Below are 18,155 nucleotides of genomic sequence, written 5' to 3' on the forward strand. Positions count from 1 at the left end.
GAGTGAGCGTAGCAAACGAACTTCAATCAAGACGTTATTGAGTCCTGACGTCCTGGTTGAAGTTCGTTCGCTACGCTCACTCACTTTTTTTTAGGTTAGAGCTCGTTCGCTGCGCTCACTTGCCTTCAGGTTAGCTCGTTCGCTACGCTAACTCGCCTCCAGGTTGAAGTTCGTTCGCTACGCTCACTCACCTTTTGGTTGCAAATTAGCTGTTGTCATAAATGTAAAAGAAATAATAGTGCTGCACCCTGTTGGTAATCCTTGTAACTTTAATGCTATTGAACATCATAGAACAGGACCAACTTGTTTAATTGAAACAGCTGTTAAGATTCATTAATCTATATCTATAAAAGAGGAACTATGTATGTATGTATGTGTGTGTGTGTGTGTGTATATACGTTATGGACTCCGAAACCGCTCGACAGATTGTAATGAAACTTTCAGGCATTATTAAGCATCTTTCAAGGATGGTTCGAGTGAAGTTTGGTGCAGATCCGTCAAAAGGGCTCTGCCCCAGAGGGTTTTAAGTGGGCCAATGTCAGACTTTTTGATCTACAATGTTTACAAATAAATATAATTTAAAAGCAGATGTTTACTTTCACCAACTGTTTTGTAGGTTTGAATAATCACAACATTCTGTATTAGCATTAGTCATGATTTGAAATAGTGGCACAGTGTTACTACAGAGTGCAGCACAGAGAACTATTTTACTTTTTAATAAGTCCAAATGTATTAAACCCCAATCGCAGCACACCTGTGCAGTCAACAACGTTTAAATTCTCCAATGTTAAATATTAAAACATAAAAACCTTTAGCAAACAATTAATGACAACTGCTAATTTGCAACCAAAAGGTGAGTGAGCGTAGCGAACGAACATCAACCTGGAGGCGAGTAAGCGTAGCGAACGAGCTAACCTGAAAACATGTGAGCGCAGCGAACGATTTCCAACCTGAAGGTGAGTGAGCGTAGCGAACGAACTTCAACCAGGACGTGATTGAGCCATGCGAATACTTATGAAGTTAAGCGGGGCAAAGCCCGCGGGTACAGCTAGTTCCATTTAAATATGAATACTCATAAGGTTAACATGGGAAACTCCAGAGCCACTGGGGCAGAGCCCAGAGGTCGGAGGGTAAAATTCTTTCTTAGTGAGCGTCTACTACCCAACAGGAAGATGCCTGCCAAGTTTCAGGTTCCTAGGTCTTAAGGTTTCTGAGATTTTGTGATGAGTGAATCAGTGGTATTTGAGCTTTATATAGATAACAATGGCACTCCAAGATATAGATCCAAGACTCCAAGACATAAGAAATCTCTAATACAGTTTAGATTTGTTGAACAGCCTAAAAAGTGTGACAACACTGCAATCTTGGACATCAATATTTATTATCTGAGGGATTATAATACAGATAAGTTGTTAAGTCTGTCCAAACATGTTTATTTTACTAAGTACTTGTAAAACGTTTGTCTCTTTTCACAATGGGTTCATGTCCAATTTCTACTTACCATGAAAGAACAATCGGAACATCTTTGTGTCGTAGAGTCTACAAGCACCTTGTTTGCCACACACTGTGTCCCATAGTAAACAGGCAGAGTCCACCAACGCTCCGTAGATGATAGGGCAAGGCACGTTACCTGTGAAAAACTTCTTGATCAAAACCTTTAAATGGATTATTACAAGTGGAGGAATTAGTAGATTTTAATATTTTGGGGGTTGTTGTAACTAAAATTGGTTCATCAAGGTTGATGTCTGACTTTTTACCTTCCAGAGGTCGCATCACGGAAGTAACCTCCAGGGATGTTTTATTTTTCGCGATTATATTATTTTGAGTGGTGTCGGCAGTGTGAGTGTCACTGTACCTCACGCGCCTCATTCCTGGAATAGAGTGAAGGTCAAAACTCACCCCTACTATTTTATATTTGTTAGTTTTGTTCAGTTTTGTAAGAGGCTGGAAGTAACTTCCATGTGCGCTCTGCCGATTCTCGTACAGCCTGGAGGCAACTTCCGTGATGCGACCTCTAGTTTAGTGTGAGCGTTGATTATAGCGTGTAAACTATTACTGTAAATAATTATTTTTTTACGATTCATGTCATTATTTAGTAAATATATAGTTTTTACAAGATTACAGAAGAAGTTAAATTTCGAATTGCAACACTCTTAGCCATGCTGAAAGGGAGATTCACGAACAACGTATGTACAGAGCCATTTAGTATTAAGATACCCATTATCTTAAATTACTTAAAACATCGGGTATTGAGAGTGTTATCAATTAAAACCACATTATAGGACATTGTGGTAAAATTTAAATTAACTTCTTGAATATATTCTTGTAAAAGATTTCTTCATATACTTTTATGTTAGAAAATTTTATAGAATAATAGTTTAATTTTATATTTATAAAATCTAAATTAAATTATTGTACAATTAAGAGTTCAATAAACATATTTTTGATGTTTAAAATTAAAAATAAAACTTAATTTGTGTACTAAAATAAAATTTTACTTCATAAATGTTTGTTTTTATTGACCCGGAAGTAACCTCCGGCACCCGGAGGGCGCACTGCCCTCTTCCGTCTTAAAAACTAATGCGCCCTCTGAAAGGTTAAATAGCTGGGACATTATTGCTCTTGCTCTTTGAGGCTCTTCCTTCAACTCAGTTTTAAGAAGACATGTAATTGTTTTACAAATAAAATGTAAAAGATTAAATAAAATGGGTATCTAAAACTATTCATTACACTCCTTGAGTTTTTAACATAGTACAACTGAACTCTCTTCTAAAACATTTTTAACTAGCCTATTCTAAACAAATGTTTAGTTAAAAACAATATATAAATGATAATTGCTAAATTACCAAAAAGGCCGATAGCAAACTGAATGAGACCCAAGGCCATTGCTTTGTCTTTGGGATCAACACAGCGAAGAATGAGAAGCATGCTGCCAACTTCGGAAGTCGAGTGGACAAAGACAAAGACGGAGAATAAGACGATGTACAGAGTGAAGTTGTTGCAGTCACTCTCACACACACCAATGCGCTCCGTTACTTGTTCATCAGACCCCATACAAGAGCATTCTGTGAACTAAACAGAAGAGTTGTTATTTTTCCTGAGTACTTTTGTCTTGAGATTATTTAAGTTGATCCCCACTTACATGTATAAATGGTGTGCATGACAACTGATAACAATATAGTTGTGGTAACATAAATCATTGACTTTGCCCCAACTCATTGACATTGGATAGTGTAGGACACTTAAATTTTTTTTAAGGAACATCTGTAGCCAATTTTATTTTAAACTTTAGATAAGGTTAAGGGGATATGGCACTGAAAATGCTAATTTCCTTAACATTATCACTAGGTCTTTCAAACTTATACCATGTGTTTTATAGTCATAAGAATAGGTAGTTAAAAGTAAATTTTTTTGTTAAGTTACACCCTTAATATTTTTTTTTTTAGGTAATTAACTAAATTTGATATAACTTCAGTTCTAATTATTGGATTTAATCATTAAACCATCAGTTTGCAGGGAATAATGCCCTCTAAATATTTTGGTAGAATTATAACAGTATCTTTAATTATTAATTTTTTATGGGTCATTTTGTAATTTAAAAAAAATAAATTGGTTTTCTGTGGAAATAAAAAAAATCTTTTTTAACTTTAGAATAGACATACATTTACAATTCTACCTAATTATTTAGATAATGACATTCTAAACACTTGGTAAAAATTTGAATCATGTAGCATAAACCGTTTTGAAGATATATCAAATTTAGTAGTTAAAGACGCTAAAAAACTGATTAGCGGGAATCGCACGCTCAAGTTACACTTGGCAGTGATGATACTTATTGTTGAGTTATGGATCAATTTTTTGTTTATGCAAGCATTTTATTATTATTTATTATATTATTATGTAATTATTACTTAATTATTATATAATTAATATTAAGAATAATGATAATTATTACTAAAATAAGTCAATGACCGGATTTTTTTTTAATTTCTTCCGTATTTTTCTTAATAAAGCCTAAGCACAAAAAAATATTTTATTTTTATTTTTGACCAATTTTTCTTATTTTTAGCATTATAAATAAAAAATAATAGACAAATTTTAAAAATCACTTTTTTGAATAAAAATTCATTATTTCAGTGCCATATCCCCTTAAGAGTAAGAGAGTAAGAGTAAGTTTATTTACATTATTGAGGCTATTAAGATTATCTCTATTGATAAATTAATGGTCTCAATTACACAGAGCGAATTTACAAGCTTCTAGCCAGCAACTGAATAAGCAGGATTGTCAATGAGTTTGACATACAATTCCCGCTTTTAACCAAACGAGAAGTGCATCGAGTGAGGGTCGCTAATACACTTGGCTAGTTTATGAGCTTAGTGAAACAAAACATACTTTGTAGCTCGTAAACCAGTCCTGTGTAGAATAGACGAGCCTTTAGGGTTTAGGGTACTAAAGTCCCTAAACCAGTCATACAGCGAAAACATGAATGATCCTTTTATAAATTGTGCTACTATTTTTATGTTTTCTCTTTTGGTTCTTCGTACTGCAAAGTTTTTGTTACATCGTTCATGTAAAATTTTGTTAGGTATTCAAAACAGGAAACAATATTTGAGAAATAAAAATGCTAAATATGTGTTTAAGTTTGAAGACAACTTTTCACTACGCCCAGGAACAAAGTGAATTCCTAAAAAAAAACTGTATTGATAAAATTGCATTGTCGTGTGATGCATGATATTTTTATAAAGATTTTTAGGAAAGTAATTTTAACCGTACTATTGGTGGAAATAAGTTATAGGTCCTAGGGGCGCCCAAATGCTAGATTTGGTCCTGGTCGGGCTGATGCTTTGATCTCTGTGATATTGCTGGTTTGTCATTTAGTTTCCAGTTTTGTTAGTTTCAATGACGCAGATTAATTAGAAAATTACAGAGCTGGGTAGGAGGGTGTTTGATCCATTAATTAATATTTACAAATGTAAATATTAGTCTAAAATTTAGACCCCGGGCATAAATAAGCCACAAAAACCAGAAAAATGTAAATAGGTGTGATATATGGGAGTGATATTTGGGTCTAGTGGTAGATCTCGCGGCTTCTCAGCCAGAGGTCTCAGGTACTAATCCCACTAATCACCAATATGGATTTTATCTATGTGATAATTCCCCGGCCCCAGAGAGGACTAGCCTGAAGTAATGCGTGAAACAGTTAAGGCTAGAATCTAGCGCCGAGGTAAAGTTGGGACATACAAAAATTTAAAAACATAGGGTGATACATAAACTTTTAGCTGAAGAAGACAGGCAGTAATAATGGTAATTTAGTACATTTATTCTCTTACATGTAGAAGAAAGGTGCTAAATAAACAAATCCGCCATTGCCTCTCACCCACCTGCTCTACAATAGACGAGTCTTTGCTGAGTGTATAGTTATGACAGCCTGCATGACAAGGGGAGTAGTAGGTGAGCCTATCCGAGCCACACACTGGGTTGAACTTCACCATGTTGCAGTTACAATCCAACTTGCAGGGAGGCTCAAACTTGGCTGCATTGAAACTGAACAGAAAACAGTGAATTAATATTCTGACTCAAATAAGTTGTGTGTAAGGGTTTAAGTGAATGGGTAAAATGCATTTTACTTCCTCCCCACCCACAATGTAAGGTCTACCACAATAACACATAGCTGGGTAGCTGAGTAGTTGTAATACTCAGTAAAAAAAGGTCGCTGGTTCGATCCTGAGAAAGAGAGAGAGTTGGCCCAACTATCCCAGACCATTGGGCTTTTAATAAATGTTCCGAGCAAAACCAGTTAAACTCTGTTAAAAAAATCATCATACAATGCTGTATTCAACACTCCATTCTGAAGATTTTAAGATTCTGAAGGCAACTGAAGTACAAGACTTAGTTGAGGAGGGTTGTCATGTCAGAATTAAGTAAAGTCAGTTAACCACGTAATCTTAAGCTCCCTCATCCACGGGGCTGGGGAAAATTTTGGAATATGTGGATTTTTAAAACTGGTTTTTATGCTATTTGGTAACTAATAGAAACCATCAAATAAAAATAGTATATTGTAAATCAGGGAGTGTAAGTTGTAGTTTTTTATACTAATGTTAAATAGACGGTATCAGAAATTTGACACATACTTTCTCCCATTAGCTTGTAAACAACCCTTATCATGGGTGTGATAATTCAGGGGGAAAATAACAAAAGTTGCGATAGTTTTAATAAAGTTGGTCAAATGATTTTTTATCCGAATTTTTTTCTTTAAATTTTTATGGGGAAAATTACTACAGTTGCAATCACTTTTACGCCACACTACATTATTTTGACGAACTTCCCACGCAAGGATTTAATCCAGAAAACAGCTGTTTGCCACCAGCTTATTCAAATGGGGTTTCATTGTGTACTACTGTACTGCAATGAGTTTTACCGGACACCAATCAGCTGATTATATTGTATTTAGGTGGCAATGAGTGGTTATAAACAAAAACATAAGAGGTTATGACTAGTGATTTTTAGTCCTTTAGTTGGTGGAAATATTATAAGGATTTGTACGGATTTAGTAGTATATCGTAAAATATCGTACGTCACTCGTCCAAAATGTGTTTACCAGACTCATGTGGTACTCCGTACTCAACTTCGTCTCGCACGGGAACGACCACACTCGTCCGGCAAACACCTATTTTCAGGACTAGTAACGTAATATACTATTGAACCGCTATTTTTACAGCGATGGGGGTTATACAATCTTGTTCAGAGTCAAAAGACGTTTACATTATTTTATAGATTTTTATTGGTGATTTTTTTTTCAAAGTCCTTAATACGTTTTAAAAGACAGGACAAAATTGTATTTCTTTGTAGTGACAATCACGGATTAATGAAAGTCCAGATCTTTGACGTACGAATTATCCATGCTCTACGTTAGGCTCCTAAATTATGTGTTTGTAAGCTCAAAAAAGAAGATAGTTTCGAGAGAAATTGCAAAATTTAATGTTTTGGAGGTAAAAAATATGGGAACCTTAGGAAATTTATTAATTCACAAAGAAGTAAAAATATGTTTTAAATATAGCAATGTTCTTGCAATGCTATTTTGATAACAAACTAATGGTAATGTTATCAAAGTACTGTATTGGATTCTGGACCAAGAGAAAAAAAATCAATTAATCTATGAAATGGATGCCTCAATAACCATAAGCACAGCTTACATTTATACTGTATTTTTGAAGTGGTATTTTGCAGGTCAGCTTTTAAGGAACATTGTTTACATTATTGTAATAGACAAGATGATGTGGCATAAATACTATCTTTTTTACAAGAAATTGTTTTAAGTATAAGATTGTCAGTTAAATCGTAAATAATTAGTTATCTTGGCCTAAATATTGAAACGGGAATCGATGTATATATTTTGTAACATGCAACTACAAGAAGGATTTACATCTAACGTAGTTTCTGTAACATCTCTTTCATTTCACTAATAGACACACTGGTTGGGATCATACTATTAGATCATTTGCAACTCAAATAGTCTCTTTTGAAAGTCAAATTTATGTCTAGAAATATCAGTAACAATGTGTGGGTGCCTTGTCTTCGTTTACTCACCCTTCGCCTATTTTCAGACCAGCAAAGTCGTCCATTGGACATCCAATAGTCATCAGGATCCCCATTCCTGAAAATTCAGAATTGCTGAAATTCCATGTCTGAAAACCTCTAACTTTTTTTTTTTTTTTTTTTTTAAAAAAAGAGGTTGGCGGCCTCTTTTAACCTTGCATTTGCCCGTCCACATAGACTAAGCGCCCGTGCGTGGATCGTTAACAGCAAAGCAAGGAGTGAGCCGGTACAGTACAAAGGTGAACTGTACTGATAAAATGTTATCGGCAGTGACCAGGATCCGAACCCACGACATCGCTGCCTTGGGCCCGAAGTCCGCGACGCTACCGACTGAGCCACCGACTCACTAAAAACTTAATTCCTTAGTTTTACCTTTGACTGGTTTTACATAGGACAAACATATGCTGTACATTGAATCCTTGATATCAACTACAGGAAACATAATTTACAGTCAAAACAGTTGGAAGGGTGACTATCAAATAAGTTAGTAGACTTGTTTATTTAATACCAGCTAATTTTATTGATTATACTCAAATGTACTTTGTTCACAATAGTTAGACAGTTTTAGGGAAAGAAATATCTATCCCCTGACCTCTCCACTTGACCCTTGCCTATAAAATAATGGTTCAACAGCTGATAAAGCAAACATTAAATAAAAAAAGTGGTAGGGGAACTTCCACTCTAACTGCCTAAATATTGTGAATAAACCATAGAGTGCACCGTAGTTCAAGATATTTTACATCTGGTACAAGTGTCTTCATGCATCGATCACCGAGGTAATGAGTACCTCAAATCAGCAACTGTCGATAACGCTGCCTGCTACATCATACAGGCAATATACAAAACAACAATCCCGACAGCATAATTGTCAGGTTACATAGCACAGAACCCATTACCTATTTAATATGGCCGCTGGAATTGGCCTGTGTGATTATATGTACTAAAGCACAAATTGCTAATCACAGTGTTCAAGGGGTTTTCTATAACCGGTTTCAAGGCCAAAGATGTTACTTTCCATTAAGCAAATGATACATGTTGTTACGGTGCCAGTTTGCATCGCAGAAAACGATAAATCATCATAGACATGGTTTTGCCGCAGGGAGACAAGGTTATGGAGCTGTGTTCCGTAGGAGCTATGTAACTGACCCACCTCTAGTGACTACCTAAGGATGTTTTTTTGAAAGGTTAATGTACCTAATTACAAGGCATTCAACTGATTGTTCCTAAATAATCAAATTATCTAAGACTATATTCCACAATCATCCTTCACTATACTCCACCGTTCAAAAAATTTCGATGGTTTTAAGGGTGGAAATCTATCCCTTCCACATCTTGATCCTATCATTTTAACATAGCTCAACAGATGAGATTTTTGTCAAAATGTCAAATAGCAGCTTAGGCATTAAGCATCCTCATCAGTGGTATATTGGATTTTAGTCCCATAAGAGCAATATTAAATTTGACAGAACATACTGTACCATCATTTCAGCATGTCGGTGTTATTTATAAAGTTATAGTTTTGAATATTTATAATTAGGTTTATAACATAGAGTACTAGGGATTAAGAAAGTAATATTCACCTTTTCTTAATAAATGATTTAATAAGGCTTAATTAATGATCATTAACTTATTAGGTGGAGAGGAAATGGCAAAACTAAAATATTAACTCCCTAGAGAACCACTAAACCTTAATTTTTACACCCAATCATTATTTTATCACAACAGTAGAAATTCTGTTACAAAAAGTTAACATTGCTCTTATGGGACTAAAATGCAATAAGGCTACCACTGATGAAGACTCTTACGCAGAAAAAAGTGGTGTAGGATTGGGGGGCCTCAAACCGCCTTAAATTTGTGAACGGACAATAGCCTTTTCCTCCTAGACACTAAGGTGCGCCATGAAATCTCAGCAAGCAAATTTCCTTTCTATTTCTTTCTCACAAAAAGTTCAACATGGTACTTACCTATTGCGTAGACAACGGCAGTAAAGGCAATCCATGCGGCCACAAACCTTGCATTGGGCTTGACTCTAAGGATGAATACTCCTGACATGATAATGCCCAGACCCATCACCAGGATGCCTCCAATGCCTGCAACACATTATTGACATTAATTTTTGTCATACTGTTACATCACACACAGGATGCTATGCTCGAACCCAGCATCGTTTATTCACATTTATATAGGCAAGTCCTAGAGGTTGCGGAATTTTCACTTGGATAAAATCCATTGGTGATTGGTGGGATTTGAACCAGGGACCTCGGGGATCTAAGTCCCGTGCTCTACCACTAGACCAGGTCACTTTCCTGATATTGGCAAATGATATATTGGTAGAAAATTGAAAATGATCTTAGAAATTGCTATTTTGTGTATTATTAAGATCGCAAAGTAGTCAGGCTTTCACACACTTAGGCCGCTGCTCAAGCGGCAATGACTGTTGAGCTGGTATTAATATACACAAGAGTGTTTCTACCACTATAATTAACACATCATAACTCACATATTAACGTTTTAGTTGTACTGTCATATATAAAATCTAATTATTTCTAGTTTATGTTGTTTGCTTACCAGTTGTTGAAAAGGAAATATAAATTGTTAAATTAATGTTTAGCTGCATCTATTTAACATGTCAACATGCTAGAGGAGAGATTGGTGAAGGGAATGTCATTGTTTAACCCAAAATATTAATCTAACTAGTATTCGCCAATATTTGCTTAATCAATGCAAAATGAATTGATGTTGGGAACCTTGGTATTGCTAGAGAAGAGAAACACTTGTCCTTGTTATTTAAAGGAGAAGGAATCTGTCTTGGTGAGTATGAATTATGTTTAGGTTTGATCTAACCCCAAACCCCATGGATATTGTTAGTGTCAGTGTCTCACAATGAATCTTGACATACGAGTAATCAGAGAAGAATCCTTTAAGATTCTACAAACGTTTGGTAAGTGGATAAAACGAAACGGATGTTGAACAACCCTTGGATTTTGGATTGGTCATGGATTTTGGAGTTTCTGCGGAGGGATTTTAACCACGATACAAAGAGAGGACTTCAACATGATTTTGCGATAGAAACATACTTTAGTTTAGCTGATTATCTCTCAACATTTTCTAGGCGAGACACGAATAGAGTTGCACTTGATCTTAAAAACCGAAGTTTAAACACAAACCTTTGGCCTTAGGCTTATCTTTACTTGAGTTATGAAAAAATGAAGAATGTGCTACGCCTCAAAAATCTTGTAGCGTAACCTAACGTCCTCAGTCATAACGTGATAGTAGAGACTAGAGATTAGAACTTCCTCACGCTCACACTCAACTTCCGCTGTATTATCACTTACTATAACTAACTATGACTTTCATTTTCATCTTAATCTCCAACCATACTAAAAAGAAAGAAGAAATACATTCATTGAGCGGAGCGAAGCTAAGCTCTTTGGGGTCGGCTTCAGTGGAAACATTCTAACACTATCACTCTATAATGGCTGAACATAATTTAGCCAAAGCTACCAAGGTTATTTTGACAAATGTTTGGAAGGTTTGAGACGAAATAATTTTAATTTTTTACTATGCCTATACAATTTTAAAGTGACTTAAAGTTTTTTAAATTTTAACATTTGACTTATGGGTTGTCATGATGGTTATAAAATAATGACGTATATTTAAACAAATGAGCATAGCGTATGTTCAAAATCAAGCCAAGATACGACCTCAACAGTAAACACAGAACAAAGGAAAAAATCTAATGATGACTACAGCACCACTGATAAAATAATACAGAGGAATTATTGGTATTACACGCCTTTTGGAAACTACCACTGATCAAATAGGCAAAGTATTTTATAGATTTTATTTCCGTAATCTAAATTAGGTCATAACAAATAATATTCATCTTATGTGATTGGGAATTAAAACAACTATATATGAATCAGAACTTTTAAATAACTAGTTATTCTCAAATCAATTTACCTATTATGATCTAAATAGTCTATTATGAACATGCTGCTTTATTATTTACTTTAAACAGTGCAATTAAACTTCATTATCCTGTTGTGAAATTTAAAACATATTCAATGCTTGTGGAAACGTTTGAGTGTGCCAATGGCGACTAAATATAACCACGTGTGTTTGATAGCAAAAATACACATGAGAGTTAAAAAAAAAAAAAAAAACAAGAGTTAATCAGCTGTTTTACATTAACAAAGCATTATTGTTAAATTAATGTTTATTTAAGTTGGCTCTTATCAAAACACGTGGTTTACCACTGAGTTTAAACAACGTTTTCTATAGGACTTCCCAACCTATTGTAAAATTTGAAAGATTTTTTATGATAGTACTGTATCGTGTTGGCAAATACACTTGATCAGCGTGTTCTATTGATCCGGCGTGTTCTATTGATCCGCATGTCGCAACGACTTGGGGTATAAATTGCCCAAGCAAGTAAGCCTAATGTTTTTACATTTTTGTTTTACAAGAAAATGCCTAATTCGCATAAGAGTGTGATATTAAGGACAATTGAAAAATGCATTCTCAAAAACTACCAGATACTTGTAGAAAATGAAGACGAGCAAATGAATGCTCGAAACACATGAACAAACTACTTCTGGCAATGTTTTGAGATAGTTGAATGTAGATTGTAGAACACTTAAAAAAATCCTTTTCATGTGTTAAATGTACAACATTTTAAGAAAATAGACTTTAAGGTATGGTGAATACTTTGTGAAATTATCTCAAAGCAAGTCTTTAAAATTTACCAATCATATGGATCCATGTCCATAATTTCTGCCTGAATTGCGAGACCTGGCCAAGATTGAAAAAAATGTCGATTGGTTGGGTTCAACCAGAAATGTGGGTTCACCAGATGACATTAGCAAGCAAACATAGAAAAATGCCGAAACAACGGATATGTATACAATATAATGTCGACATCTTTAGTTGTTATTAAACTTGTTATAGTTGTTGATGGTTCTGAGACAACTGATAAGTTACTTTGCCGTACCAATACTTTTAAACAACAATTCTGGTAAGAGTGGTAAGCTGGAAGGTGTATGACGCACTTTACAACTAAATCAGCATTTTTAGACAATACAATGCCGGGATTCCCGCGCCGTTCGCCAAAAGAATGAAAGTAGCCTCCGGTTAGAAAGTAAAATTCGATTAGTCCGCGAATATTGTCGATGACGTCATTTTTTAAGGTCAACTTCAAACGTGAACGTGAGTGAGTTGGAGAACCGATTGCACGTGAGCCTGTTGGGTTTTATTATTTTACCACCTTTGGTCCAGATAAAAATCTTGTTCAAATCCGACTCGTCGTGAGTGTAGTTTTGCACCAAATATTATTAGGTGAATTATACTTAGCTGTAAGAGTTTTGGTTTACTTTTCTGTAATCCGTTTGATCTGTAAATAATCAATCTGTGGTTACATAATGTGGTGACAAACTACTGTGTCATGCCTAAATATGTCAATGCAAATTAACACATTTAATTAAAAGGATTATCAACTAAGAATGTTCACCAATCTTATGGATTTCTTCCAAACTGCATGAACTGATTCATTTACTGAAATATGTCACAAACAGTACATAAGGCCTAATAAAAAACCCCTAATGGCCTAATGAATTATGTGTGTAACTCAAACAGCTCTCCCATCTCGACGATGGTGACGTCCACCAAAAACAATATTAAACAACAGCTGCTGTAATCAAGTTCTCCAAGAGTTGGCTTACGATCATATTGGATGTCCAAGTTCAGAGTGTTACACCCTTAAACTGTCGATTTTGGTAAGTATTTTTTAGTTCTACAGGTATTTTTTTAAGATTATTTTTATAAAATAAATTTAAGAGCTGGTATTTAAAAAATGATTGGAAGAAAAATGCAAGATACTAACCAGAGACCATGTTGGCAGTATGGGCTGTCTGCCTGAACTGCGACTCTAGGTACTTGGGCAAGAACGTGTAGAGCCCTGCGATGGGCAGAATGTGCAGCACACTACTGGCCGTGCGAAACATGAGGATGTCGTTCTTCAGCAACCTCTTGATGGCTTTCGGAAAGTCTCTGAGGCTGGGGTTCTTGCGTTCGCGCTTCTTCACAGAAGGAGCGACGACTCTACAAGTACTCAGTCTTTTAGGAAACGCAAACATGGCTAAGGACGCGAGCATCAGAAGCGCGGAGATGCACACGAGACCCAACCACCAAGCGCCGACCCATCGAGGGTCCTTGGGAGTCACTGGAGGGTCCACGGAGAGGTCGACGTACAACAGGGTACACAGAGACCCCAGGATGAACCCTAGCGCTGGTCCCAATATCCGCACTCCGATAGTGATAGCGAAGTACAACGGCGACTCTCTACCAGCCACGTTGTCGTCTATGTAGGGGATCCCTAGTGTGTACACAGCGGTCTGTCCCATCCCCACGCCTAACAAACTCACGAAGAATATCACCAGCACTTTCTTTGTCGTCTTTGTCTGCGCATTCTGCTCCTGCATCGCCTCCTCTCTACACTCCTCCAACGCCGGAGTGTTGAGGGAGAACAACTCCGCGGCGTGGCAGACGTCGGGCCTCATCACGGTGGAGTTAGGCGTCTGGGTGATGCTGTTGAACATCGTCTCTCTACTCTGCATCAGCTGTTCGCCGAAGATGAAGTGCGGCAGGGAGCAGGTGAAGGATGCGACGGCGAACAGAACCATCCCACAGGCGATCCACTTGGGTCGGTGACCCTGGCCGCCGTAGTACGTCAACAGCAGCGAGGAGCCTATCTGACCTATCTCCGTTGCACTCATGATCACTCCTGTGGTCTTGCTCTGCAGCTGAAACAGCTTCTCTATCGTGGTGATGACGCTGACGAAGTACGTGTAGTACATCCCCTGCAGCACCCAGGTGACGCAGAATGTGACCAGGAACGCCTGCTTGGAGGCGAACACCTGGAGCCAGCCGGGAGTGCACATTCCCAGACCGCACTGCAGGTCTTCGCCCCGCGACTCCGGCCTCCTCGGCGACCCCGTGATGGCTGCACCGTTGTGCTCCGCCAGCAGGGCTGCGCCTCCGCCGTTCGTCACTTGCTTGTCCCACACCACTTCTTCTCCACGTGAAGGCGCCACCATCTTGTCTTCTGGCATTACCCAAACCTGCAAAAACAATAATGGCGGTTACACATTGATTCAGATCCAATTCCAACAAAACAGTAAATAAGTCAAAATATTTTATCTACTGCAGAAGTTTCTGTATGGAATGTGGTAGATATTTGAGATAACTTTTTACAGCTTGAGTTTCATTTTCAAACAGATCCAATTCCGATAAATTTCAATCATGTACTCGGTCAACTTTACTAATATCATAAACGCGAACGTTTGGATGTTGTTAGTATGTCACATTATTTACGTTCAAAATACTGGACCAACTGAGCTGAAATTTTGTAGGTGCATAGCCAATATACCACATATAAACAAAATCCTATTTTATTTAGAAAACTCTACTAAGACTCCGCCCCACTGGTTTCCAAAGTTACGTTATTCTTATGAATACACCACGAATATTAGAACAGAAAAGGTATGGATCATAAATGTGAACAAATTACGTCACCGGCCCGAATCCTTTACTATTGGAATAACTAAACTGTTTGGACGTTTGTTCCATTTAAATAAATAATACACAAATATTTACTTTCGGGCCAGTGACATCTACTCCTTTGTCTAATCTATGGTTAAACACAAGTCAGTAGCTGGATTCTACTGTTGATGGGGACTGATCAGAAATAGTGAACAGTAAACACGTCTGGGCGGTAAAAATAGCGCGTCCGACCGAAGAACCAGGTCAATGGCATGTGAAGTCGGTAGTCGCCATCACATCACAGCACATTGGTGTTGTTGTATATCCATCCAACATCCTACACTATGTCATAAGATTACATTTCATCATAGAGTTGACTTTTGACTTTATCCAACTTCATGGTGGACTAAAAACTGTGTTCGTTCACATTATGAGTTGGTAGAGGGGTTTCTGTGGGTTTTATTACTAACTAGGCCTACATACTGTATCTACGCTATGGTATACGTATTGACTTAGTCTAGATGGACTATCTATGGGTTTCCCGACTTGGTTATCCAGATTGAGTCATCCTATCTATAGTCAATGGCATATACGGTTCCAAATAGTTCTTGTAATGTATTTAGTTTTCAAACACGATATCACATCCCAAAGATTAACGTGAAAATCTCAAAGTTGACTTTTTATTCAATCTTTTCCATAATTTGATTGACGAAAAAACTGCCACGTGATGTCGTAAATGTACTTATTTCATAATTTGGTTTTTACTTTTCATTCTCTCTCCTTATTTATTATGAGAAAGTACCGATATTCTTTAGTCTAATTTTGAGAATTAAAATGTTAGTGGGAATTGAGCAACAAACTCCTGAATATAAAAGATATGGTGCACCTTGTTGTAAAAATACATTTTTATCCTCGGTTTACCTTTTTAACCACTCACCCAATAGGAAAATAACATTTTTGGTAAACATTTAAAATCCTAATTTTCAGTGAAAATATTGACACAAAATACGATTTGGTACCCCGTAAGTTTAAGAGTTTCGAATTTGATTACAAATCGGTCTAAGCTAAGCCAAAACCCCCAAAAACTTGTCATTGAAATACCATTTAATTCTACGGTTTAATTGTATGAATTAAATTTTCCTCTCACGATTCCGTTCAAGAAAGTATGAAATTCCTCATACATTGTCATTAAATCCCCTCGTTCTTACATTTTACTTTTTAAAACTTTATCTCCTTCATGTTTTCCCAATTGTTCACAAAAATACAAGAAACAGTACCCCATTCATTAGTGTAATACCATTGTCTACGTCAAAGGTAATAAATACCCAATTCATCCCTCAGCTTACTTTTAAACAGCCCATTAATACAATACAATACAATCCTAGGTTCGATCACTAACTTGTTCATGTTTAACAGTCGAAGAGTCACACAAACCTCTCATTGAAGGAGGTCTAGGGATAATTATTAACTCAAACAAGTTATGTGTGAACAGCTGTTAAATTGTTTGCATTTTGGCGCCGGGATGTCCGGGGCTCAGTTTTAAATTGACGAGGTAATACAGGTAGACAATTATTCTACACTAGCAGAGTACCCGTCCTTCGTACGGGGTTGGCATATAATTATAAAATGCTTATTGCAGTTATACTCAAGCTTTGCGTATGGAATGGCGGAGAACACAGTTTGATAAAATTTGCTTCTTTAAATTTACAGTGTGGCCTATACTAGAGTATTACACATCTACCATAGACATAATGTTCTACCACTTCACCTAAACAATAGAGAAAAATAAATTATAAAAATTCACAAAATATCACAAGTAATTCATGAAATTAAAAACATAAACATAACTGTGCACGATCATACTTTTGACATTTCTCATTGCGTATCACAATTGTTTTTGTTGCTGCTTAGTTCAAATTAGCTGTTGTCATAAATGCAAATATTTATATATACTTTATATACATTATATACTTATATACTTTCATATACTTATATACATTATATACTTTATATATACCATTTATATACTTTCACATTTATAATATTATACTAGCAGAGTACCCGTCCTTCGTATGGGATTGGCATATAAGTTTAAAATGCTCATTGCAGTTATACTCAAGCTTTGCGTTTGCAATGGAGGAGGACAAAGTTTGATACAATTTTTTTCTTTAAATTGACGGTATACTAATGGTATACACATCTACCATAGCCAAAATGTTCTACCACTTCACCTAAACAATAAAGAAAAAGAAAATATTACGAATTCACAAAAATCACAAATTATTCATGACATGAAATACATAAACATAACTATCATGATTATTCTACATTTTATGAATATCCTTAAATTACAAAATACTTAAGGACGTTTCATCTAACTAATTGTTCATCAATTGTGTACACTGAAAAGCATTGAAACAATTTTTATTACTGTAATTCGAAATAGTTTTGTGCATAATTGGATTTTTTTGTAAATTCCAGTTATCGGTATTACGATTGAAAGTTAAATATCACCCCAAATTTATTGGTTCGTAACAATATTGCTTCTGTCATCTCTTCTTTAGTTATATAGTCGTTTCTGCCCCTCCCCCCCCCCCCTAACCGTGACAGTTTTCTTGAAGAAAAAAAACTACGAAGTTTCGTTGGTTGAACTAGCAACTAGCCATATCTACCGACAGTTAATATTTTATAATTTATAATTAAAGTCTTTCCTCCTACATTTTGTACTCAAAAGATAAATAGCGTAAGAATTGTATACTGATAAATTAATTATTTGCATTTTACTTAAATGAACTCACTTATAAAAACGAAACCTACTCCACGTCTGCTAGCTTCTGTTCCACCTAGCTCTGCAATTTGATTTCCATTTCGTTGATCCGAATTAAAATAGAATCTTTCCCCATGAGAATTACCAGAGTCGCCACACGAAGTTGGGATTGAAACTAAACTAAACCACATATGAAAGCTAAGCTTTCGAATACTTTCAAGTACATTAGTACCTTCCACTTCCTAGAACTAC

At 36.1% G+C, this 18,155-nt stretch overlaps 1 protein-coding gene across 1 annotated transcript in view; it reads right to left on the reverse strand.

Annotated features, from left to right (window-relative positions):
- The window catches only part of LOC128990214 (solute carrier organic anion transporter family member 74D-like), a 56,244-nt gene that overhangs the window by 11,314 nt on the left and 26,775 nt on the right, over positions 1 to 18,155 (reverse strand). The window contains exons 2-7 of the mRNA XM_054412507.1: positions 13,479 to 14,715; positions 9,562 to 9,687; positions 7,589 to 7,655; positions 5,383 to 5,545; positions 2,847 to 3,072; positions 1,502 to 1,630 (exon numbers count right to left, since the gene is read on the reverse strand). Of these exons, the coding sequence (XP_054268482.1) occupies positions 1,502 to 1,630; positions 2,847 to 3,072; positions 5,383 to 5,545; positions 7,589 to 7,655; positions 9,562 to 9,687; positions 13,479 to 14,706 (1,939 nt within the window). The 5' untranslated portion in view covers positions 14,707 to 14,715. The remainder of the gene's footprint in view (positions 1 to 1,501; positions 1,631 to 2,846; positions 3,073 to 5,382; positions 5,546 to 7,588; positions 7,656 to 9,561; positions 9,688 to 13,478; positions 14,716 to 18,155) is intronic.

The sequence above is a fragment of the Macrosteles quadrilineatus genome, unplaced genomic scaffold (assembly GCF_028750875.1).
Source record: "Macrosteles quadrilineatus isolate MER2022 unplaced genomic scaffold, UCM_ALF_1.0 Scaffold_3__2_contigs__length_128488019, whole genome shotgun sequence".
Lineage (NCBI taxonomy): Eukaryota > Metazoa > Arthropoda > Insecta > Hemiptera > Cicadellidae > Macrosteles > Macrosteles quadrilineatus.